Below are 26447 nucleotides of genomic sequence, written 5' to 3'. Positions count from 1 at the left end.
CTTAAAAAATCAGTTTACTCAAAGGGTTTGAAGTGATCCCCCCCCCACCTTCCAAGCAAATTTACGTCATCCCTCTCTTGCAATGATGATCACTGGGGTAGGGGGGAATGTGTACACCTGCTGTGACTTTTGCACATGTCAACACAAGACAAAGGTTAGACACATTGGGCGCACATTGCTTTCTATACCCACATTTTTATTTCCTGGGCTAGACGACAAAAAGTTAAGTAGTTGGCACAGGACGTTTGATCCCCTCATCTGCAAGGATGACGACCTGTCCCCATTCCTTCCAGTTCAGATGTTTGGCTTGGCCATTGGGCCTATGCCTGAATTTTACACACTCCTCCCTTGTTTTCTAGTTGTAGATAAACTACTACGGGTTTTCACATGTTGAGCCCTGAGAGGGAGAAACAGCTTTATTCTTCTGTGCCTTTAACTGCTGACAAAAACGGTGGACCAAATTCCAGCTCTCTTTAAAAGACTGAGCTGGGATGAAGGGGAGATTTGCAACAGCAAATGCATGTACAACTTATAGATCAAAATCTGCTTCCTCTACGAACCTTTTGGAACATCTCTCCCTTCTAGGGACAGAAGGGAACCTGCTTTTCTTGGAACAAAGGCATTCTACATCAGACATCTCTTTGATGCAATAGTGGGTCATTGTGCTCCAGATGGCTCTCTCACTCCCTCCCATCTCAAAACACCAAAAGTAGCGGGGGGGGGGTGCCTAGGTCTCTGAAAGGCAGACCTATAAAATGCTAATGAATATACAACATTGCCAATAAATTAGCACTCTGCCGCTTAGGTGTGAGACTGAACAGAAAAGGCTCAGACAGTGCTAGTGCCCATCTGTATCAGCCTTTACATCAATCCCTGCTGCATTTCCCCTCTTCTAACCAAGAAAAATGTCACAGATTTGGTAAGAACTGGCCTTCAAGCAATACAGTACCTGAAAAGGGACGTGGAGAATTCCAAATTAGAGAGGATGGGAGAAACACTGACTGACTGATTGTTTAATTTCCAAACCATTTAATATATTAAACACACATTAAGACTAATAACTCAGGAGGTGTATATGGAGTGTTATCGGTTAAAATATTCAAGGATAAACATAGAATGCTATGGAGAGGGGGATGGGAAGTCAATGGGTAAATTAGAGGTATTGTTGATGGTAAAGTATGCAAACTTTTGAAAACTAAATTAAAAAATTATATATATATATACACACACACACATACATACACACACACACACACACAGTGTTTTTTTCTAAAAAAATGTGTAGGGGTACTCTCATTTTGACTCAAGAAAATCACCATTTTATAGTTCAAATTGGAAAAAATAAATACAGTAAATGGACAAAAGTACAAAGATTCACAAAATGTTTAGGGGTATGCGTACCCCCTGAAAAAAGCACTACTAGTATATATATAATTCTGTTGGATCAGATCAAAGGTCCATTTAGTGCAGCATCTTCTTCCTCTTAAATGACCAACTTAGAAGCCTATAGGAAGACACACAAACTGGACAAAAATGCGACAGCCCAACGGATTAAGCTTTTTCTCATCGCTACATCTGCAGCAACCGTGTGGCGTGCAGACATGGGACATTTCAGAACATATGGAAATCCTCCTTTTGCCTTTATACCCAAACAGCACTGACCAGCGGCACAAACACCTGATGTTCTGCTGACAAACTCACATAATTCCTCTAAATAGGTGCAGTGGACCTGCTGGCACACCTCGACGCTCGTTTTACTAGCGGTCCCCCTGCCGTAAAAGTTGAATACTGGGTCTACTTGAAAATTACGGCCTTGAGAACAACGCCTTGTAGCTTTCTTGCTTAACAGCAGCGAGAGCAAGTGTTTGGAGGTAGCTGCTAATGCTAGCCAGAGCTTAGCAATAAGCATTTGGCGCTGAGCAACTGTTGCTATTAATATCAGTAAGCAGGTGCCTCTGTAGAGATGTTACATAAAAAGCTGAAGGGGGGCGGGGTTTGGGAAACGCAACCAGGCCTATTAATTTGGGTTATTCCTTGATGGAGCAGTAGGAGTCACCAGAGAATGAGGCAATCTGCTCTTTTTTTTACAGGGGATTTGTATACAGGTCTTTTTCTTAACTGTTCCCATAGTCAGATCTTTGAATTCTTCATTTTTGTTTCTAATAATAATGATAATAATTTTATTATTTATACCCCACCCAACTAGCGGGATTTCCCCAGCCCCTCTGGGCAGCTTAAGGGACAGAAAGGTAAAGGTAAAGGGAAAGGTAAAGGTAAAGGTAAAGGTAAAGGTAAAGGTACCCCTGACCATTAGGTCCAGTCGTGGATGACTCTGGGGTTGTGCGCTCATCTCGCTCTATAGGCTGAGGGAGCCAGCGTACAGCTTCCGGGTCATGTGGCCAGCATGACTAAGCCGCTTCTGGTGAAACCAGAGCAGCGCACGGAAATGGCGTTTACCTTCCCGCCGGAGCACTACCTATTTATCTACTTGCACTTTGACGTGCTTTTGAACTGCTAGGTGGGCAGGAGCTGGGAACAAACAACGGGAGCTCACCCCATCGTGGGGATTCGAGCCGCTGACCTTCTGTTCAGCAAGCCCTAGGCTCTGTGGTTTAACCCACAGCGCCACCCGCGTCCCTCTACAGCACATAGATAAACCTAATAAAATATCAAACATTTTAAAAAATCCTGATATAGGGCTGCCTTCAGATGTCTTCTAAAAAGTTGTGTAGTTCTTCATCTCCGTGAACATCTTATGGGAGGGTGTTCCACAGGGAGGGAGCCACTGCTGAGAAGGCCCTCTGCCTGGTCCCCTGTAACTTCAGTACACCCAAGTTAAAATAATGTAATCAAATGATGCCCATATATTTTAAATGGTACAAAAATGCATTTCAATATCCCACCCACCAAAGCCTGAGGACTTGAAACATATATTTTTTTTTAAAAAAAAATGAAAGCTGGTTTGAATCAGAGCTGTAGTTCACCAGCCATTAAATCCCACATGGAACAGACTTTTCGTGAGTCAGTTTGGGTTTCTCTGTACTGGTGTTCGAACAGCTGGCTTCCGTTTGATTTTGCAGCCATCTCACATGTGTCTTAGATCTTAAACTATTAAAAATATGCAAGACTTGACCATTTAGCTTGCATCTACTGCAGTCATAGGAGGGATTCCTATGACAACGACACATCCAGTCTTGGACTTCACTTAACAGAACCGCAGTTCTATGGAAGTGAATATTGCCTGTCCCAAAACACACTTACGCTTGCCCCAGTGGGTCTCAGCTATTAGCATAGCGAGCATCACCAAGTCAAGCCTCTCCGGAGCAAAGGCAGATGGTGGCCTGACACAGTTTCGCGTTAACACAATTTGGTTATCATTTGCATCCCATTTTCCAAACTTAGGTGGATGCCAAGCAGTAACTGTTGGACTTACACGATATTCTTATTCATAAACAGATGCTCTCATGAAAAGCTTAAGTCAGCCGTCAACTGAATTTGTGGACCACGGGATGCTGCAATACACATTTGTATGGAGAATGCAGTGTTCGACTCATGTCTGTCTTGAAGGCAAGGGAGCAATAGTGTAAGTCAGGGGTCAGCAAACCTTTTCAGCAGGGGGCCGGTCCACTGTCCCTCAGACTTTGTGGCGAGCCAGATTTTATTGGGGGAGGAAATGAACGAATTCCTATGCCCCACAAATAACCCAGAGATGCATTTTAAATAAAAGGACACAGTCTAATCATGTAAAAACACGCTGATTCCCGGACCGTCCAAGGGCCGGATTTAGAAGGCGATTGGGCCGGATCCGGCCCCCGGGCCTTAGTTTGCCTACCCATGCTTGTAAGTGAAGCTGCTTTTAAAAGTACAGTCGTGTGATTGCACAAACCACTGCAACAACTTGGTGTCAACCACCAAGTGGTTGTGCATAGTGTCACCAAATGAGGGCCTGCATATACCAGCCAGACACTCCCTAGCAGGGTCCCACATAGGTCTTACCATTGCTCCTGAGTAAAGCAGAGCTGCCTCCTTGATACCCCAAGCAATGTGGGAGAAAATACACAGCTTTACTCCAAGAGCATCCAAATACAAAGACAACATCAGCAAAGAGGTGAAAAGTCAAAACCTTTAACTTGTTTTGGTAGGTGAAACTTGTAATAAAGTGAACAGGTGAACCAAGGAAAGAGGGATGAGAAGCTCACTGACTTCTGTGCCAAGGAATGGGATTAGCAGGTTACTTATAAGCCACTCCTTTTAAATTCACTTCCTTCCCAGCTGGATGCACAGAACTCTTTAGAAGTTGTATTTGATCGTCACCGTACCTTGTCGCCAATGGAGATGCAGGCTTTGGAGTCCAAATCTCTAGGTGGCCTGCAAAATAGAAAAAAAAGAAGACCCAGAAAACAGGTTAGGAAGGAGGTATTTCAGGGCTCATATAAACACATGCAAGCACTTCATTTTTATTCCATCCTTTCACCCCTCAAGGAGATCAAGGTGACCCAGGCAGGGTTCCCAGGCAGTCTTCCACCCAGGCATGGGGCAATCCAAGGCCTGCTTAGCTTCACCAAGGCTGGTGCGCTGTGCGCTTTCTTTAGACCATGCGTCAGGAACCAAATGTGAATACATGTCATGTATACGCAACATCAGAATTAACCAAGGGTCACTCGGAAAGAGGGGTCTTTCCCATTTTTAATCCAACTTCCTGGTAAGAAATATGGTCACTCCTTTGAGATAACAATTGCAGCTACACTTCTGGGAATAACAGGTTTGGAATTGCCCAAGAAAGATGTTAAATTATTTTTGTATGCCACAACTACAGCAAGAATTTTGTTAGCGAAGAATTGGAAAACATAGGAAGTACCAACAGTGGAAGATTGGCAGATGAAGAGGATAGATTTTTCGGAGCTGGTCAACCTGACTGGAAGAGTCTGCGACCAGAAGGAGGAGGAGTACCAGCAAGACTGGATGAAATTTAAAGACTATTTAGCTAAATATGTTAAGATAACTTAATTGGAAAAGCTTGCAAATAATAGTTAGGCTTAGGATTTAAATATGTAAGGATAAGATTTAAGATGTTTAAAGTTAAATTAGAAAGAATGAAATATTTTAAGTGATTAAGTTAATTTTTTGAGAAAATCAATTTTGGAAAACTGTTAAAATGATATATAATGAAATTCAACCAAGGGGATTTGAGGAAGTCATTTAATAATGTTACCAAGATTTAAACTGGATGTATGTATGTATGTATGTATGTATGTATGTATGTATGTTTGTTTGTCTGTCTGTTTGTTTTTAATTTTTGGAAAATCAATTTTAAAAATTGGGGGGGGGAACAATTGCAACTACTATCTACAAAGGGAGAAGAGCGACAATTTTCACAAGCTGTCAAGACCCTCATGAGCGGCTTTTTAAAACAGCTTTCCAAAGAGAAAGCTCGGTCTCTCCCTCCCAAGTGACAAGGCCCTCCTTCTTGCCTACAGAGTTTTTCTGACACGCATTCCCCTTTCTAGCTCAAAATGGTGGCAGGCAAGGACCACCCCCAGTAGCAATACCAACACATATTGGGTTGAACCAGACCCTGAATGATCCTAAAGCTGATCTGAAATGGGCCTGTGGCGGACTCAAAATATTTCATCTCCAAATTCCAGCCCCCATTTTTGAATTTGCCACTCTTTTTCTCTCACCCCGCTGCAATATCTATTTTTAGTGCCCGCTCCACCTTAGAAATCACTGGTTTGGGGTTTCTCTACTAAGAAAAAACAGGGCTGCAAAAATTACATGGTGCAGTAAGAAACTAATGAAGTCAGGTAACCCCCAGCAAAAGCCAACATCTTTTCCATAAATAAGAAATACTCTTCTATTTATAGGCAGCCTGTAAAAAAAGACTGTATTTATCTTGTATTAATCTGCACCAGAAATAGCTAAGACCAAAGTGAGCAATGCTGAGCTTTGCCATAAATCCCTTCTTTCTGATGGAACATAAAGGGTCAGTCATGCTCCGGTTTTGCAAATGACTCCTAATCCAATACGTAAGGAGGCGCTCAGCTAAATTGCCCAAGTAAAACCACAACCAGTGTACCCCATGGGTTTAACATTTATGCCAGCTTGCACGGCACCTCTTTTTTATATATAAAAAGCGTGCCCTATAAAGCTCCCTCAGACTATCTACAGCCAAAAATAAGTGGGTCATTGAATGTGACCGTTGTGACAATCTTCATTAAAAGTTTTCTTTTCTTTTTGAAAAAAGTATGCCTCAAAAGCTCTTGCTTTGATATAGAATGCAAATCTTTTGTTTATTCATTATATACCACTTAATTACAGAAGCCTTTAATCACATAATAGGAAAGCAGTCCTAACTTCTAATAACGAACAGCAGCGTGTGGATGTAAACTGCTAAATTAAGCTATACTTCCTTCTATAAAGGTAAAGGGACCCCTGACCATTAGGTCCGGTCGTGGCCGACTCTGGGGTTGCGGCGCTCATCTCGCTTTATTGGCCAAGGGAGCTGGCGTACAGCTTCCAGGTCATGTGGCCAGCATGACTAAGCCGCTTCTGGCGAACCAGAGCAGCGCACGGAAATGCCGTTTACCTTCCCACCGGAGCGGTACCTATTTATCTACTTGCACTTTGACGTGCTTTCGAACTGCTAGGTTGGCAGGAGCAGGGACCGAGCAACGGGAGCTCGCCACGTCGCGGGGATTCAAACCGCCGGCCTTCTGATTGGCAAGCCCTAGGCTCTGTGGTTTAACGGTAAAGCTAGGCATTATGGTCAACATGTGGAAGCTTGTTCTCTAGCCTGTGGAGCAATGGGTGGGGGATGTAGAACTTTGTAGCATCACCACACAAGGCAAGTTCAACTAGATATTAAAAGGGGAGGACAGAGTAAGTAGACTATTTGATGGCTGTTTATAGGAGCAGCCGCACTTTTTGATATTGCTAAGCCCGAGCCTAAAAAAAAAAGTACCTTTGGTACAGTGGTGCCTCGCAAGACGAAAAGAATCCGTTCTGTGATTCTCTTCGTCTAGTGGTTTTTTCGTCTTGCAAAGCAAGCCCATTGACGGATTAGCGGATTAGCGCTATTAGCGGCTTTTAGCGGCTTATCTGCTGATCGGCTTAGCGGCTTAGAAAAAGGGGGGAGGGGAAAAAACCAGCAGGAACTCGCAAGACATTTTCGTCTTGCGAAGCAAGCCCATAGGAGATTCGTTTTGCAAAGCACCTCCAAAACAGAAAACCCTTTTATCTAGCGGGTTTTCCGTCTTGCGAGGCATTCGTCTTGCGGGGCACCACTGTACTATAATCCCACTACTTCGACTGAAGGACAGGAAGATGATTTCATCTGTTGACAGTGCCAGCTGTAATCCTTTTCCAATCCTAAAAGTTGAGCTCTGGAAATCTCATTCCATTCCAGAAAGTCTACAGAATCTCCATTTCTGGCTCTCTGGAAATCTCTCCACATCACTTTCTCTATCCTAGGCAGTCCTCTCTTTTGGGCATATTTTAACATCGCCCCTTGAGGTGTCCTGGCATTTGACTTTCTAATGCTACAGACCCATGTATGTGCCTGTGGATGGCACAGGCATGGCCCCTTGAAAGATCAAAGGAAGATCAGGGGTGGGAGATGGAAAATTGCCCTCCATAAGGTAATTAAAAGCCCTCCTAAGAGAATCTTCTGTCTTAATAAGTCCTTTCATTGACTGCAAGGGCAGTCTCAGGTTCCTGGTGGAGATCAAGCTTCATTTCACTGTTTCGAGTTGTGGGGAGATTGTGGGAAGAGAGGAGGGGGGCAGCAAATGCTCAGCCTTGAAGACTGTGTTCAGAGAGGCACCATAAGCTAAAACAGACCCCCTTTTTGAGAGAGAGGCATGCAGCAAACACAGTACATGAAAGAGAAAATAACAGGGCACTGCCCAGTGCCAGACAGGGCAGATTAGAGAGGAAAGCCTCCTTGACATAACCCATATCTTACCTTGGTACAATGAGAAAAGTTGAGAGTCTGTTGTGCTACCTAAAGAACTGTCAGGGGGCCCTCGGGTAACAAGCAAGTCACCAAATTTCAAGGATCCAAGATACACATCATGAGGCTGCCAAGACTAAGCAGGTTTATGTATTTTATCTGGAAGCAATGGAACCGACTTCCAAGGAAATCTGGTTAGGATAAAGGTGAGCACACTTTCTGGGTGAAGGACAGACTGAGAAATTATGACTGAGAGGCCAGGCGGATATAGAAAAACTTTTTTTTCTTCCTTCCTTCCTTCCTTCCTTCCTTCCTCTCTCTCTCTTTTTCTTCCTGATTATTTTCTCAGTTGGCACAGCAGCCAGCTGTCCACTGTTCCCAGAGTTTACTCCGTTTACATAAGGTGCAAGGTCTGTGATGGGTAATTTGACAACTCAATAATCTTGCAGCCAGGAGCTTGTAAGGTATGGTATATAAAAAAAAAAATAATCTGAGAATCTCTTGACAAACCCAGCCTTAGCCTTGCTTTCACCAAACCCAGAGATCCTGACCCTACGATCTGCCATAAAGATTTAATTCTTTTTTCTACTGGTAGCTGCACATCTAGTGATAGAGTATCACTGGAAATCCTAGGTGGAACTACCTCTATCTGAAGAAGTGTGAATGCACACGAAAGCTTATACCCAGAACTAACTCAGTTGGTCTCTAAGGTGCTACTGGACAATTTTTTAATTTATTTCCTCCAGAGATGTGGTTCAATAATATTTGGGATATAGCCAGTTCAGGGCAACTAACTGGGCTTAGAATGGTTACAAATGGGGTTATAAAGGAAAATACCTTTGATGAAACCTGGTCTCCCTTCTTTTTATATGTAAGGGAAAAAGAAAGCAAAGCTCTCCCACCAGTCTCACAAACCTGTCTGTGAAGAACCTATATGGACTTGCCAATGTTTTAAGACCACGTAAAATGACATTGGCCTGGCACCTGCTTCGTATAATATAGTCAGGTTTTCCAGAGCAGATTTTCAGACATGTGGAGAGAAAAGGAAGGGGGTGTTCTGTGGTGTGGACAGAACTCTGCTTGCGTGTGGCACAGGATAGAACCCTGTGGTTTTCACCTTCTCATTGAAACACAGTCCCCTAAGTACTATGTTGGACTGCTTCTAACACACCCCTGAGCTTGCCAACAGAAAATGTTTTACGTCAAGAAGCCATTAGGCATGCAAGAGTTGTTTCTCTGCATTGTGGTCTTTGTTAGGGAGCATTCACATCACCAATCTTCTTTCCAAAATCCATCTGAAACAAGCCCTGCACTATATTATCATGTTAACTTACGCAGGTATGTAAAGCTAACTGCACACGTTTGCAAGACAACTTAATATTGGGCCATTAACTTTCTTTCTCTCTGAGCCCGGCTTCGGCTGGGGAGGGCGGGATATAAATAAAATATTATTATTATTATTATTATTATTATTATTATTATTATTATTATTATTATTTCTAAATATTCAATAATGGAAAAATAATTTAAAGTGTGGTTTCCCTTTCTCTCCTCTTCTCCAAGTTTGCTTTGGAATATTAGAATGCAGACCCAGAGTTTCTTTTCGCTAGCTTGCACAATTGCGGACTGTTCCATTGTTTCGTCACTCCTGCACCACTCAGAACACCAGCTCTATGAAGAACCCCATTTTGCTTCAAGCCAGGCGTCCACAAGCAGAACCTCCTGGATCACGCACATCCCTACCCTGGAGGTCTCACGTCCACTGCAGTTTTCAAGCAGGTTAAGAAACAGAAGAACATTCCAAGTGGCAGAAAGACTCCCGCTGTTTCTTGCTCTGTGTACTCTGCACAAATGGGAGAGGACCCTGCCTCACTTCCATGTCGAGTCTGCATTCCTGGAGGCTCAGGGAGGGGATTGGTGATGACCAGAAATAATAGCTGGCTAGTACACCAAGTTTACATTTATGAACCCCTGCTTCCACACACCCCCAACCCAACCCAAAGCAATCATGCTGAGATTTCAAGACATACGTAGAGCTCGTCTGTGGTTGTTCAAATGCTTCTTTAGGAATTTTCAGCCCTGGATTTTTCTTCCTGCCTGTGAAATAAAGAACAGAGAGATGGGGGGAAATAAGAACAACTTTTCTTCGGGTTTCAGAAACATCTTGCAGCACAGGGCTTGTTTGTAGTGCTTGATTTAAGTGCCAGGTCTAATTTGACACAGGCACCTGAATGCTGAAGAGGAGAGGGTTGAAAATACAAAGTTTCTTTGTTGGGATTCAGATTATACACTTCGGGTTCTAACTGATGCAGTCAGCAGTTCAGGCACACATCTGCATATTCTCAATGCTGCATTCAACACAGCAGAATAATATGGCTTCCTGACATGTCCATCTTTCCTTAATTTGTTTTTTAACTCTCTAGCATTGCATTATATGGAGAGAGGAAATGAAAATGTGCAGGTGATTTTGGGGTGGGGGAAAGTTGTGACACCAAAGTGGACACCTTTGTGATCATGTCTTCCAGTCAAAAGAGGTGCTGTGAAAGACTTTGCCGTTTTAAATAGCTCAGAGACCCATACCCTGGCTTTTTCTGATCCTGGTATTTTGAAATCCACACGAGTCAAAAATGAAGCAACATGGAATGAAAATTGCAGGAATGAATGAATTTATCCTAAGGGCAAAACGGAGACTTGGTTAGCACAGAAACTGGGTGGCTGGGTCTGAAGGAGTGAGTCTCTATTAAGCAGACACATGGTTCGCGCAGCAAGCAATTGTTTATACACCGACCTGCCAAACTCTTCTTTAAATCCCTTCAACCTGAACTCTGTTAAAAGGCTACTATGTTAGCCCAAGCTACATTAAAGCATCAACACAGGAAAAACCAATAGGTTACACTAGCCAAGCCAGTCAGGCATGGAAGCCAAATCCATAACAACAACAACAACAACAACAACAACAACCACCACCACTCTGGGCAGCTTACAGAACATATAAAAACATAGTAAGACGTCAAACATTAAAAACTTCCTGATACAGGGCTGCCTTCAAATGTCTTCTAAAGGCTGTATAGTTACTAATCTCCTTGACCTCTGATGGAAGGGCATTCCACAGGGAGGGTGCCACTACCAAGAAGGCCCTCTGACTGGTCCCCTGTAGCTTCACTTCTCACAGTGAGGGACCTCGGAGCTGGACCTCAGTGTCCAGGCTGAGCAATGGAGAAGCTCCTTCCAGTATACTGGGCCAAGGCTGTTTAGGGCTCCAAGGGGCTGAGGTCCTTCCCCCCCCTCATAAAATATTTGAGGGGGACCCCCCTCAAGTTGAGGGGAATTCCCATTCAAATGGGGTATCTGTGCCATGCCATGTGATCAATTGCACGCAGGGCTTACCCGCCCCGCCCCAATATTTTATTCAAGTTGGGCCCCCTGCAGAAGGTGTAATATGCAGATCTATTGCAGCATCAAGTTCCAGTTTTTCAGGGGAGGAAGTAGCTAGAGAACAAAGCCTCAGGTCAGGAGCACAGATGCGAATCCATATCTTTTGACCATTTTGTAGCCCACAATAGGGACACTCCCGGGGAGGCATGCAGACTCAGGGGCGGAAGCCATGCAGCCGGATGCGGCAAGAGCAGAAAGCAGGTTGGCTACAAATGCCAAAACTGCACTCTGTACTATGAGACAAATCCATACAGAAGGCAAGATATTTGAAGACTTGGACTGTCCTCTCCACAATCGCCACAGAGACAATCTGCCCTCTGGGAAGGAAAGGAAAGAGGAAGGGAGGCAGGCTAAGACAACATCAGGACATTCTCCAGTCAGACGGTCGCTTCCTTGATCCCCCGCATGTGAGAAGTAAGTGTTCCTGGTTATTTTGGTGGTAGTGTTTTGGTGTTTGTGGCCCTGGTGCATCTGTTGTGTTTTACACAGGCGTTGTCAGCTGCTTTGAGGGCTTTAGGCAGAAAGCAGAACACAAATCTTCTAAATGAATGAATATGCGCTATATTGCACACAGCAGGAGCCTTGTGGAACCGCATGATGTGCAGCATCAAGAATGGGAATGAAAGGGATACCCTCACAGGTGTGTTGCTGGTGGGGGAACGCTACAAAATATTGGAAGGAATTCAACGACATTTCTGTTGCTATTATGATTGTTCGATTTCAGGTGGAAGGATCTCCGCCCCCCCAAAAAAAAAGTTAAATACAGGAACATGTGTAGAGAAAATCTGCTAGGCCGTTTTGTGTCTTTCCTCTTACCCCACCTTTTCGACAGCCAGAAGTAAAAGACTGGTGTGCTGGCACAATAGATAAGGTAAAGGTACCCCTGCCCGTACAGGCCAGTCTTGACAGACTCTAGGGTTGTGCGCCCATCTCACTTAAGAGGCCAGGGGCCAGCGCTGTCCGGAGACACTTCCGGGTCACGTGGCCAGCGTGACATCGCTGCTCTGGCGAGCCAGAGCCGCACACAGAAACGCCGTTTACCTTCCCGCCAGTAAGCGGTCCCTATTTATCTACTTGCACCCAGGGGTGCTTTTGAACTGCTAGGTTGGCAGGCGCTGGGACCGAGCAACGGGAGCGCACCCCGCCGCGGGGATTCGAACCGCCGACCTTTCGATCGGCAAGCCCTAGGTGCTGAGGCTTTTACCCACAGCACCCAAATAACATTATATGCATCCCTGAACTGCTCTGAGACCTCTAGGTATTCAATAAATAACAACAATAACAACAACAATCCCACTACCACACACATTCGGTTTGATTTTGAACAAAATCAGGAAACCATGGTTCTCCAGTTCTAAGCCTTAAAAGAGGGCTGTTTGTTTTCAGCAACATCAAAATAATGGACAAACCACCACACCACCTCCTCAGGCGTTGATTGCAACATTTGTCAATTAACTCTCATCGTTAAAAAATGCTTCTCTTGATATTTAGCCTGTAGCTTCCAGTCATTGCAACATGTCTGGGTTGGCAAAAATAAAAAGAAATGAAGGTGCCACTCTGTAAACACATACCTTCATTTGCCCAAGTAGCTGGGAATTACAGGTTGCTAGGGAGCACAGAGAACAACAAACCCCTTTTTTAAAAAATCCAAGTCAAATTCAACTGTAACAATGGGAATAAGGGGGGAAAGAAGGAAGCATATTCCCAGCATGGCCTGCAATAAGGAAATTTGGGGTAGGGTGGGAATAAAATAAAGTCTTGGGTTTCCTTTTTTTTAGAAGATATTCGCTATGTTTCAGGGCCCACCGTACCCCTTGTGACTTTAATTTCTTTTAAACTGTGTATTGTGTTTAATATCTTGTTTCTAAATTGCTGCAACCTACCCCTGGTAAAGAAACAAAACAGAACACAAAAAACAAAATGATAATGGTCAAGTGTTTACAGCCCATGGTTCAGTCAGGACAGGCCCAAGACATTTTGTGGCCTAAAGTGTTATGACCCAGGGATCAGGCTCCCGATCCTGAGGGGAAGAAGCCATAGACTCAGAGGACATCTCTGACCAGGGACACAAAGTGCCCTCTAAAACAGCCTATGGCATCCCTGCCCTCTCAAAAATCCAAACACCAGAGAAGCTTGTGATACCTCTCTGGCCTGAAGAGTTTGCATTACCCTCTTCAGGCTTCAGTCATTTCTAACCAGCACACAATTTCCCAGTGCATGCACAGAGTTGCACAGGGTGCTGTCCAGGGGTGGACAAAGTGGGGGGCGGGCCGCCCCGGGTGCCACTCGGGGGGGTGACAAGATGGCCCCTGCTTCCCCCCAGCTGTAGAGAGGCCAAGGGCGTGTGCAGTCAGTATGGGCGCCACTCGTGCGGCATCCATACAGGCTGCCACTTCTGCACCTGCGCACTCCATATGGGATGCCACACATGCGCAGTTCGTCCAGGATGCCACACGTGCGCAATCCGTACGGATGTTGTGTGTGTGCCACCGGGTGGTTCGCCCCGTCCCTCAACGTCCCGCCCCAGGTGCCAGAGAGGGTTCATCCGCCACTGTCCCTTTTTAAAAATAAAAAAGCCTCAATGAATTATCGCACAAGCGCTACTCTCAATCAGTGTATATGTATCTTAACTCTCCTTAATTTAAGATTTCAGTTATAGGTGCGATGAATACTTGATATTTATGACTTTTCTGCAGAGACTGAATTAATGAACCACCGTTTCAGCAGGCTTACCATTAAGTTCAATAATGAAAATCAATAGCCAATCAAGAAACAGGTTGTCTGGGGAGGTTTCGCGCCAATATTTGTTAGGGATTCGTTTGAAATAAGACATTCTTCCTGTTTTGTGTATACTGATGATTTCAGCAATTTATCATACTTTTCCATCTATAAGACTATGTTTTTTTTACTCTAAAATAATGTCTACCCTGATAGTATCTCCCCCCCCCCATTTTCTTAAATCGAAATCCCCCCAAACATGGGGATGTTATATGGGCGGAAAAATACGGTATATATCGCTTAGCACTGTGGTTTCTATATCATATATCACCCACAAACACTATTACATAGCCATAGCAGGTTTTCCACCTTTGTCTTGATGCTTTAATTCCCCCTTTTGAAGTTGCAAAGTACGGAATGGATTCTCTTTACCTGCTTAAGAAAACGAAACAGGCAGCACTGTGAAATACAGTGTGTGTGTGTGTGTGTGTGTGTGCACGCATGCGCGTGCCTGCTTTTCCCCTTTACTAGGTTTTTGGCATGTTAATATACTGCACTGATACTCCTCCAATCTCACAGAAATCCCCCTGATCTGGCAACTTGCCTTGACACCTGCGTACTTGCCTCTGAGCAAACCTGAGGACCTCCACTTAACAACCGTCTCAAACTGGCTCAGCGCCTCTTTCCTTACAACATCACACCATCACAACAACCAACCAACCCTTTTCCACCCTCCCAGCCTAACACACATGAAATCCTGCTTGATCTGCTAATGGTGTCATCTATGAAATGCTAATGAGAGGGCAATGAGACTAAGACGGACATAGCAACCACAAAGCAGAAACAGACATTCCTGAGCCCTCTATTCAAGGTGACTGCAGCTAGGCCATGCTTCCATTCATCTTGGAGACTATTAAAAAACAACAACAACCAGGTAGGAAAGAGTCCTGCCATCCACGGGTGTGAAAGGTTCGCCAGAGGAACAATGAGGCCCGCTTCCTGCATTATCCTTTCCTACAGACACTGATTTCCATTTTTTCCCATTGCTCACATCAGCTACCCAACCCACCTATCTGAGATACTAAACATATTTGCGTCAAAATATGACTGCAGTTTCCTGTACAGGCAACAGATAGCATACAGAGTAGCCCAAAGGCTAGCCCTGGTAGGCAGTTCAAAAGACAGAAAACTTGGGTCAATATTAGCAGTTTTTAAAATTTTGTTTGTGGGACGGTACTAGAAGAGTAAGAACCAAGGGAAGGGATTTAGTCTTTCAGCTGCGATTGGCTTTTGTTGCTTGTATGTCTTAAGTGAATGCAGTTTGCAGGCAGCTCTCAACTTTCACAGGGGTTACATTTTGGAAATAGTGCGTAAAATTGTGCAGAGTCATACACAAAAAGTGGGGGAATGGGTTCAATTGTGGGTGGGACTGCCAAAATCATTTTCCCGAATGCTCGCCCCAATTTAAAAAGAAAGTAATATTTCTGTCAAGCACGTAAAGGAGTTCGAAACACCCATTGTTCTAGGCGCATTTTGCAAGAGGGAATTTCATTAGTGTGAGCAGTTTCTGAGCTCTGGGCACAGTACTGTGCTTAAGATTTTAGATTAAAACTGCGGAGTGGAAGGAAAGGAGGACATTTTTCTACCTCCCCACTTCCAGCTACTCTCTGAAGACTGGAGAAGAGACCCTCTTAAGAATATTAGGGGGGTGGACAGGGGAAGGACTAGACCATGTGAAAAATGAATGTAATACAGTGGTACCTCGGGTTACATGCGCTTCAGGTTACATACAGTTCAGGTTACAGACTCCGCTAACCCAGAAATAGTGCTTCAGGTTAAGAACTTTGCTTCAGGATGAGAACAGAAATCGTGCTCCGGCAGCAGGAAGCCCCATTAGCTAAAGTGGTACCTCAGGTTAAGAACAGTTTCAGGTTAAGTACGGACCTCCGGAACGAATTAAGTACTTAACCCGAGGTACCACTGTATTTTAGTTGCAGTTCATTCATTTTCAGCTTTGTATTCTTGTTATATAAAAAAGGGGGGCAGGAAAGTTATCTTCAAAATAAGACCATCATTACGGATCATCTTCCAGGGCTGTTACTTAATGATTCCAGCACAGGCAAGGCAGCTATTAACTTGGCTATGCTAGAATCATTAACTAACAGTCCTAGATAATGATCTATAATGATGGTCTTATTTGCTTAGGTATCAAGAAAGAAGATTAGGGGGCTATTTGGCAACTGCTGTGTTTGTGAATCCTTGGGTTTACCAATATATTGGTCATTCCCTTTCTGCAACCGCATTCATTTTAGAGCAGGAACAGGGAACCTCCAGCGCATGGGCCAAATTTGGCTCGGCAGGGGATCCTAATTTGGCCTGTGAGGCTGTTTTCTGCGTCCCACACCTGATGTAATGCAGTAAAGACTTGGCTGTGAAGGAACAATCAGGAGTCTCAAAGTGCACTCTCAATTGTTCCTTGGCAAGCAGGGGTTGTATTCAGTGCCTTTTAATAGCATGCCTCGCTGTGTTGGGGTCCACTCGGAAGCTCTCAAGTGGCACCAATCCCTTCTGGAAGTTGGGTTGCAGTTCGTGCTTCTCAACTGACAGGCGTCAAATGTAAGCCTTGCTGGGATTGGCTGCTTTCGAGAGTTCTCAATTTTGAGCTCCCACATGTCACTGGTCCCTGCAGAGAACAGGACCCACTTTCCGCAGGAATCTTCCTTGGCAGACCGACTTGCATTCAAAAATTGTCCTTCTTGCGGACATGGTTTCAAACCAGACCTGCAAAAGGAAGGACAGAATTCACAAATGCACTCTAGGTGCATTCCTTACTCCTTCCTTCAAAGTTTGGTCACCTAATACCATGCTGGCTGGTGGGCAGCCCGGCCCATTTTTGTCAAAAACATGCAAAAAGCAGACATGGACTTGAACGATCTCTATTGGATCTCTGTCTTCATAAATGGTATAGAGACAGGACTGAGAAGTGAGGAAGCCAAAGTCTGTGTACGGCACATAATATTAAAGGTAGTGAATATTTAAGCAGACTGTACACACCTCAAAATGATTTCTTCTGAACCAGGTGAACCAACAAACATGGTTCAATGTAAAGAAAATCCAATTTATGGCATAGTGATGGCACCTTAACTGGTTATGTCTATTTGGAGACGTCTCCAGGTTATGGAAATCCAATTCATTTCAAGCTCTGTGGAGCTCCAACATATCTAATTTCTCTTTCTTTTTCCTCTTTCTTTCTTTCTCTCCTATCTATCTACCATACTGTATTTTTTAAATGAGGTTTCTTTATGACACAGGCTTTGTGGTGGATCTGGTTCCAAAATCCTATTCATTTTTGTTTTACTAACTGATCCACACGTTTAAAAACATTTTATCACGTGGATTCTTCGTTGTTTCAGAATGTATTTCATTTCATGATTAGGTAAGATGCTTTGTGAAGGCTTTGCCCTAAAAGGTAGCTTCTAAACAAGGGTATCATCACAAATGGTTAACAGCTTCTGAAGAAACCAGAAAGAAGCCATGGTTTAGCGCTGGCTTCCAGATCCTGGCTAATTTAGAAGTCATTAATCATAGCTCCTGATTTTGATGTTAACTGGAAGCTCTGGTTAACCAAGGCTCCTGGGCTTGTTCACTTGCTTGCACGACGGGAGGAGCGTGTACTGGGTCTCAGCATATCTCGGAAAGGCAGAATGGAAGTCTTTTAAACGCTGAGAGACGCCAATGTTTCCAAGCAAGAACACTGCCAAGAGTTTCAGCTTGCAGCTTCTAGGATCACTTTCCCTAATCCCAGTTGTTTACAGTAAGCCTCAGAAGCTGAAAAAGTGTAGCCTGTTTTCAATACATCATGAACTTCACACCCCACACTGGGTGGTATTGGCACTCCTAGAGACTGCTGCTACTGCTGCTGTTATAGCGAAACTGACTAATGCTACATTCATTCATAATGGCCTCCTTTGTTATGACAAGCCCACTGGGTGGAATACACTAGTTTCAAGAGCTACCATGTCCTGATTCCTGGGATCTATAAAGGGCTGCCTTCAAACACGCCACTTTAGCTTCAATACTGTCCACTAACTGTTAGCCACTCACCAAGGCAGAAACATTCCCCAGCTTCACTACCTGTAACTGGAGATCAGGGCTGTCTTAAGCATATGGCGCAAAGATCCACCTGGTGCCCCCCTCCCCCAGGTTGCCCAGTCCCAGGCGTGCAAGAGGGCGGAGCCAGCTAGCCACCTCAGTGTCTTACTGGCTCGGTCACCCCCGAACTCGCGGCGCAAAGCCACCCACAATAGAAGAGTCTGCCATGGCGCTCCATCCAATGGACAGGCTCTTCCCCGGACTCAACTCTCAGGCCCCAGACTTTTGACCTGGCACCCCTGTGAGCCTGGCGCCTGGGTGCCCCGCACCGCTAGCGCCTATGGGTAAGACGGACCTGCTGCAGATTCAGAAGGCGGTGGGGGAGAGGCAGTTCAATATGATCCACTAGCTTTCTACAAATCAGACTCCTGATATGGACTACGGTCGTACCTCACAATCCGTTCTGGAAGTCCGTTCAACTTCCAAAACGTTTGGAAGCCAAGGCACGGCTTGCAATTGGCTGCAGGAAGCCGCATCGGACATTCGGGTTCCAAAGAACATTCGCAAACCGGAACACTCACTTCCGGGCTTGCGGCGTTCGGGAGCCAAAACATGCGTCTCGCAAGGCGTTCAGCTTTGGAGATATGACTCTAGTAGCATTTGCAAATGCAAACCTCCCCCACCTAAATCATGGCTAGACAAACTAAGGCCCGGGGGCCGGATGCAGCCCAATCATCTTCTAAATCCAGCCGACGGATGGTCCGGGAATCAGCATGTTTTTACATGAGCAGAATGTGCCCTTTTATTTAAAATGCATCTCTGGGTTATTTGTGGGGCATAGGAATTCGTTCATTCCCCCCCCTCCAAAATAGACAGACAGACAGACAGACAGACAGATAGATAGATAGTCCGGGCCCCCCACAAGGTCTGAGCAACAGTGGACCGGCCCCCTGCTGGAAAAGTTTGCTGACCCCTGACCTAAACGGATTGACATAATCCAAAAGGGCTGCGGCGCATGAACTTTAAGAACAGTTGCCCTGAATCTCTGCACAAATGTTGAGTATTTGGGCCATGGTTTTTAAAAAAAGAACTTAGGGAAACGTTTTAACATTCAGTGCACACCAGGAGTGTAGAAGAAAACTGGGTGGTGTATTTTTTATTTATTTTTTTTATGTTTCCCTTTAACTCCAGTCCAGACAGTCAAATCTATCTTTGCCTCTCCTCAGGAAACACAAGTGCCAGAGTACATCATCTGGGCAAACTGCATTTGTTCCTTTCATGTTCTTTGCCTTAAGTGGCAAAACAGAAGTAACGCAATACATGGCTTACTAGCAGGCAGCTACTGAAAAAAAATCTAACCCAATGCATACCCAAGCCAGAAGAAGTGGGGATATACAGTGGGAGGAAATTACATTGGAAAGCATTTCAGTAAGTTTGCTGCCATCTCCAAAGGCACTGGTACCCGGTTTAGCAGTGCAAACAGCCCACCTGTAAGCTTTGTGCCGTGACAACATTCCACAGTTCATAGCATACAGTGAGGATTATATTCTACAAAGTGCAATTTGGAGGGAGGGGAGGCAAAACTAAAATAACAAGGTTGTTGCTAGTGAGGGTTGAAGTGCACTAGATGAACTGTGAAAATTGCAGGGATGTTTGTACAGTCTCAGTTCAGAGCACGGCATGGTTACTTGCGTCTCAAAACATTCCCCCTCGTGTGAGGAAAGTCCGATTTTTTCTAGCACCTGCAGAAGAAGCATCTACTTGGGGGCTGGCTTGCAAATCATTTTGGCGAGTTTTCAAGCAGCTGATTTATATGAAAAATTCCAATTAACCCACTCAAAAAATATATATATACCGTGTTCAACTACCCAAATCTCTGTCCGTGTAAACTTTTTTTTAAAAGTATTTATTTGATAAATTTGCACTCTGCACTTACAATCAGAATGTCCTCTGGCTGGGGTGGGGTGGGTTACACAAAATAGAATATTTGTTTCATAGCTTCCCCAAAATTTTCCACTTTTAATATTTTCATTTACTTATTACTGAACATTTCCATGGGTCTCTTGCTGTGATTTTTCTGACTGCCCAGGGTTCCCTCAAAATTATCCCTAATAAAAATAAATTTTAAAAAATTCAAAACTGGTGATGCTCATCTTCACATGCAGCCCTTGAAGAGCTGACCATGAGTCAATGCAGCGTGAAAAATGTTAGCAAACCCTGGCATAAAGGGATCTTCACCCAGTAATGCCAGCAGCAACCTTAGAACACTGGGAGGGTTTTCAGGCTGGGACAAGCTTTCATTGCATATGGTCAGCGCCTAGATGATATCAAGCGTCAAAACAACTTGGCCACAATAAGGAAATTTTGCCTATGGCATGACTATTTTCCACCTTCCCATTTCAACTCTGGCACCCTATCTGCATAACCTACCAATTCTAAAATATAGACATGCTTTTACTCTCGCAAGATTGAATGTATTGCCTTCGGCTGTACTTGAGGGACAATTCCAACAGATTCCACACGAAAAACGCTTATGCCCCTGTGGAGATGGCAGTACCAAATCGGTGGCGCGTACCCTTCTGGCTTGCACTCTTTATAAAGACTTGAGGAATGAGACTATCACCCCTCTTTTATTGTCCATTCCGGGTCGCCCAACCACTGCCACAGTGTCCTTTATCTTGGCAGATCAAAATGAGCAGGTGACAGCAAAGGTTGCAAGGTTTTTAGCTGAGGCAATCAGAATAAGATCCACTCTTTGACTATTGATTCAAAACCCTAAAATGTATTTTATATAATTGACTTTTTATTTCTATTCTTTGTATATTGTACAGTGGTGCCTCGCAAGACGAAAAGAATCCGTTCTGTGATTCTCTTCGTCTAGCGGTTTTTTCGTCTTGCGAAGCAAGCCCATTGACGGATTAGTGCTATTAGCGGCTTTTAGCGGCTTATCGGATCAGCTGATAAGCGGTTTAGCAGCTTAGAAAAAGGGGGGGAACCTGCAGGAACTCGCAAGACATTTTCGTCTTGCGAAGCAAGCCCATAGGAGATTCGTTTTGCGAAGCACCTCCAAAACGGAAAACTCTTTCGTCTAGCGAGTTTTCCTTCTTGCGAGGCATTCGTCTTGCGGGGCACCACTGTATTGTTGTTTTATTGCTATGACCGATGGCGACGCAAATAAAGATTCATTCATTCATTCATTGCATATGGCTTTCGCAAAATTTGAAACGAGCTCAAAGATATATTGTGCAACATACCACGTTTTCAAATACAAATGATGTACTTGGATAACTCAGTTGATTAGATTGGGTACTGATAACACCAAGGTTGCAAGTTTGATCCCTGTATGGGACATCTGCATATTCCTGCATTTCAGGAGGTTAGACTAGATGTTTCTCAGGGTCCCTTCCAAATTTTTATTTTTATTTTTAATTTTAATCCTTTGTGTTTATGCTTTTTTAAAAAAATCCTTCATTCTGGTTTTTAAATACTATGTTTTGTATGGTATTCATAATACCATACAAAACATAGTATGTAAAAACCAGAATGAAGGATTAAAGAAAGCAGAAAAACAAAGGATTAAAATAAAAAAAATAAAAACCAGCTATTGAATTCTTCATCAAATCATGGCATGAGGTCAATTTTTGAAATCCCCTTTGCACAGATCCTTGTGGCAACCCATGTAAAAAAGTGAAACCCTACAAGTCAAACAAAACAAAATCATTATCTGACAACAGACTACCATCAAAATTAAGCCCGGTAAAGGTGTGCTATCACAATAAAATAGTATCTAGAAATTTTAAAAAGGCTTCTAAGTATGAAGGACAAAATATATGTAGTATGGAAGACCAACTCTCAGTAATTTCACTAAGCCATTTATGCTGAGACAGAGAACCCTGGTGATATTGGTCTTCCATCACGGCTGATAGCATAGTCTCACAACTGACAGCTGTAAAGGCTTGGCTGTGCTTGGGAAAAATAAGATTAACTAAACAGGAAGCTCTGCAATGGTGATTTTAAAAAACAAAACCAACCACCTGGAAAATTTTAAACTTAAAATTAAATTGCTTTATCAGACAACACACTCCATTTAAAAGCCCTATCCCCTGAGATTAATGAGGGTGAGCAAAGAAAAATAGAGTAATAGCTGTATATTATTATGTATATATCTGGAAACCCAAGTGCTGCTATTCTGTAAAGTGATGCAATACAGTTAAGATAGATATCTAGCTAAAGAGTTTTCCAGGTTTTTTAGTAGTTAGGAGTACAGTGGTACCTCGGGTTAAGAACTGAATTCATTCTGGAGGTCCGTTCTTAACCTGAAACTGTTCTTAACCTGAGGTACCACTTTAGCCATTTGTGCCTCCCGCCACTGCCGCGCCGCCGCTTTGTGATTTCTGTTCTCATCCTGAAGCAAAGTTCTCAACCCGAGGTACTACTTCTGGGTTAGCGGAGTCTGTAACCTGAAGCATCTGTAACCTGAAGCGTCTGTAACCTGAAGTGTCTGTAACCCGAGGTACCACTGTAGTATTATTTGATCTCACTCTGCATCTGCTGATATCTTTGTGCATTCAGCAGCTTCCATGGGCGGAATGAATGCACACACACACACACACACACACACACTTGCCATTTTTGTTATTTATTGCACAGTAATCTGGCATGCGTAAAGCCCAGTGTCCAAAGTCTAGTGACAAAGAATGCACTGGAAATTTTACAGATGTCAAAGTATGCATACATCAACAAATGCTGGTCAATGGACCCCTTCCCACAAGGCCCATGAACCACAATTACTACTTCCTGACATACAGATAATCTCACTGCAACACATGTTATAATGTGGCCTCCAAACAGCCAATTGTCTTTTCAAAAACCCGCAAACAAGAGTTGGCAATACATAATAATCCCACCCCCTCTATTACAAGCCAGGAAATCCTGCAAAGATGACTCAGTTTTCTATTAATCATTCAGTCTCAGAAGAGAATGGCCATCATCCCATCTAGCGCAAATCCTGGCGCTTGTTTTCTTCCCCTTTCAACAGGCCCTCGTATCCTGCTAACTTCACTTTTATTTCCTAAATCAATCAAGCCTCTCTTAGAGCTGTTACATCAGTCTTGCGTTTAACACATCGCTTGCTGGAGATCAGAGAGCTGATGTTCCCTGTATATGAACATTTGGAGGGGTAGTACCCTCTAGAATGATGTTCTTGTTGATACTGATTTATATACTGCTATCTATTAACATCCTTTGAAATAAGGAAATACTTTACACTAGGGATTTCCACCCCACTGCAGCAGGCACAGCCCCACTGATTTGTTTGAAAAGGGGTCAGTTTCAGCACTGGACCACGTCTGTTGTTAAGAGGGATTGAGGAAATGAAGTTTTAAAAAATGAGAGGGTGGGTCTTATTGGCTTTTGTTGTGTTTTACTGTTGCATTCCATGGCAGGCTTAATTCTGCAATTTATTTATATTCTGGGATTCGAAAAGGATTCACCAGATTGTTCTTCTTCACACTTGCAAAAGAACTCACATTTTTCTGACCCGTGGGGGAAAACAACACTTGTCATTATAAAAAGACCAGAACAAGATTTTGAGGAACTTTGGAGTATAGAAGAGGAGACAACTACCCCAAATATCTTGTAATTGCATGCGAACATTATTTGTATTTGCTTTTATATTTAGCTAGTTGTTTAAAACTGCCAATAAATCTTAGGTTGCATATATTTTCCACTAGCAGGAATGGCCTGGTGTTGATTGGAATTTCTGAGAAATCAGAGCAGTTGTTTTTTTATTTTATTTATTATGTTTTGCCTTTTACAATGTTTCGACAATAGAAAACAAACGAATTCCACCTATGTTTTCTGCAACTTCCCTCCCCCCACCCCCCGCGGTATCTAATTATATATCATTTTCTTACTGGATAAACACAAAATCAGAGCAGTTTTGAGAGGTTCTGTCCATCACCTTTGGTTCCGAAGTGTCCAATTTTATAAAGGTCCAAAACATAGACAAAAACGTGTTTCATTATTTCAGGAACCATCGTGCAAAACCGGGTTACGATACTTTAAGAAGTGTGCAAATGTACGGAGAAAGGACAAACAGATGAACAAATTTCCAAAATAAAGAGTGGATTTTAGAGCTTTGTTGACAACAGGTTGGTGATGGATACAGTGGTGCCTCGCAAGACGAAATTAATCCATTCCACGAGTCTCTTCGTCTTGCGGTTTTTTCATCTTGTGAAGCACGGCTATTAGCGGCTTAGCAGCTATTAACGGCTTAGCGGCTAAACGGCTTAGCGGCTTTAAGAAAAAGGAAACAAACTCGCAAGAACTCACAAGACGTTTCGTCTTGCGAAGCAAGCCCATAGGGAAATTCGTCTTGCGGAACGACTCAAAAAACTCTTTCGTCTTGCGCGTTTTTCGTCTTGCAAGGCATTCGTCTTGCGAGGTACCACTGTAAATTCCTCCAAGCTGGACTTGGAATGCGACTGAAACTTCCCCACCTTCCCCCAGAGGTCCAAACTTGCTCATAACTCACTCTGAGGTTGCAGCAGAAGAATGTCTCTATCTCCATTGTTTGTCCCTGGCTCTTGGAATGCTTCACCACCACTGGTACCAGGTGGTCTGAAGAGCAAGACCTCCCTCCCTCTCTCTCTCCCTCTGGTAACATCACCACCACAGCAGCTGCCACTGTGTAAGTCAGGGACAGGAAAACTGGCTCTTTAGATCCAGCTGAGGTCCGGCGCCAAGGGCCTCCTGGCAGTTCCCTCACTGCGAGAAGCAAAGCTACAAGGAACCAGGCAGAGGGCCTTCTCGGTAGTGGCGCCCACCCTGTGGAATGCTCTCCCATCAGATGTCAAAGCGATGAACAACTACCTGACATTCAGAAGACATCTTAAGGCAGGGAAGTTTTTAATGTGTGACATTTTAGTGTATTTTTGGTTTCTGTGGAAGCCGCCCAGAGTGGCTGGGGAAACCCAGCCAGATGGGCGGGATACAAATAATAAATTATTATTATTATTATTATTATTATTATTATTATTATTATTTAGATGTTGTTGGACTCCAACTCCCATCAGTACCAGGCAGCACTGTCAATGGCCAGGGATGATGGGCTTTGTAGTTATGGGTTTCCCCATTGCAACAGTACATGAAAAGGGAAAGAAGAGTTTTAATCTGAGTGGCTTAGATTAAAATGTGAGTCGGAGATAATGTTCAACCTTGCACCAAGCCAAAGATTCATTGATTAACCAATGTATCTTGGGGGCTAGATGATAGCATCTCCCAAACTGGTGCAGTGAATTGCGTCTTGACAACACCGAAAACGTCAAAAAATGACAAAGAGAAAAGAAAACATCTTCATATCCAGATATTTTAAAACTGCTGCAAAGCTACGGCCTTGTGGGAGTGAAAGAACAAGACTGATTGTTCTGATAAAAAGTGTCTCCCGTTCTAGGAAAAGTTAACTGAATAGGAACAGAACAAGTCTGGTCCTGTCAGTCGCAGGGCAATAAAGGAATAAACGGGAAAACAACACAACGGCGAGGGAGAGGACTGGAGACAGACAGACAGCTCGTACGTGGAATGGTGACTGGAGAGACTATCACTCCGAGTCATGTTGCGCCAGGAATGAGCTGGTGTTCGCAGATGCCAGGCAGTGACATTTTGCAGAAGATGAATCTTGCAGCCTTCACTGTGGAGCAACTGCTGATCACCTCACAGGAGTGGGTGAATGCTGGAAAATGATGTGGATGCAGGCAAAGCCGTTCAAATGAAGCCCAGTCGGTCACTTAATATTGGGGTACCGAGTTCATTCATAGGCCACCCGCGCCCACCCCGATTACGCACGGACACAGGGAAGATAAATCTCTTTTTCAGCTCAGGAGAGAATCAATGCAGCACTAGGCTTGACAAAAAAAATCACAAGCCCTCGTAACCTCTGTTATAAGTTATCTCTTAAACCAATACCAATAAAAAACCAGAGACATGGGCAACTGGGGGAGCACTGCTTGTGATTCCCCCATGGTGCATAAATCACACTTGCAGTTCCTTTCTACCCAAAGTTCAGCGGCTACGCTGCCTTTTCATCCCAAAAATAGTGTTTTTCCCCATTGCTGCTTATCTCAAACACGGAAAACCACAGGAATTTCAAGCTGTAAAAAGAAAAAAAAAACTGGATTGTGAGAGGCTCGGAGTCCTTTCAGTTTCACTGGGGATCCTTTTTGTTTAGCAGATGCTTAATTTTCTCATCCTT

The 26447-nt window shown here is 43.8% G+C and overlaps 1 protein-coding gene across 2 annotated transcripts in view; it reads right to left on the bottom strand.

Annotated features, from left to right (window-relative positions):
* Positions 1 to 26447, bottom strand: part of MAP2K6 (mitogen-activated protein kinase kinase 6) — a 75537-nt gene that overhangs the window by 28745 nt on the left and 20345 nt on the right. For both annotated transcript variants that reach the window (XM_082212771.1, XM_082212772.1), the window contains exons 2-3: positions 9982 to 10048; positions 4320 to 4368 (exon numbers count right to left, since the gene is read on the bottom strand). In XM_082212771.1, coding sequence (XP_082068897.1) covers positions 4320 to 4368; positions 9982 to 10048 — 116 coding nt within the window. The remainder of the gene's footprint in view (positions 1 to 4319; positions 4369 to 9981; positions 10049 to 26447) is intronic.

Source organism: Podarcis vaucheri (assembly GCF_965113315.1).
Source record: "Podarcis vaucheri genome assembly, chromosome: 2".
In the NCBI taxonomy this organism is placed as follows: domain Eukaryota; kingdom Metazoa; phylum Chordata; class Lepidosauria; order Squamata; family Lacertidae; genus Podarcis; species Podarcis vaucheri.
This window is presented reverse-complemented; position numbering and strand designations above follow the sequence as displayed.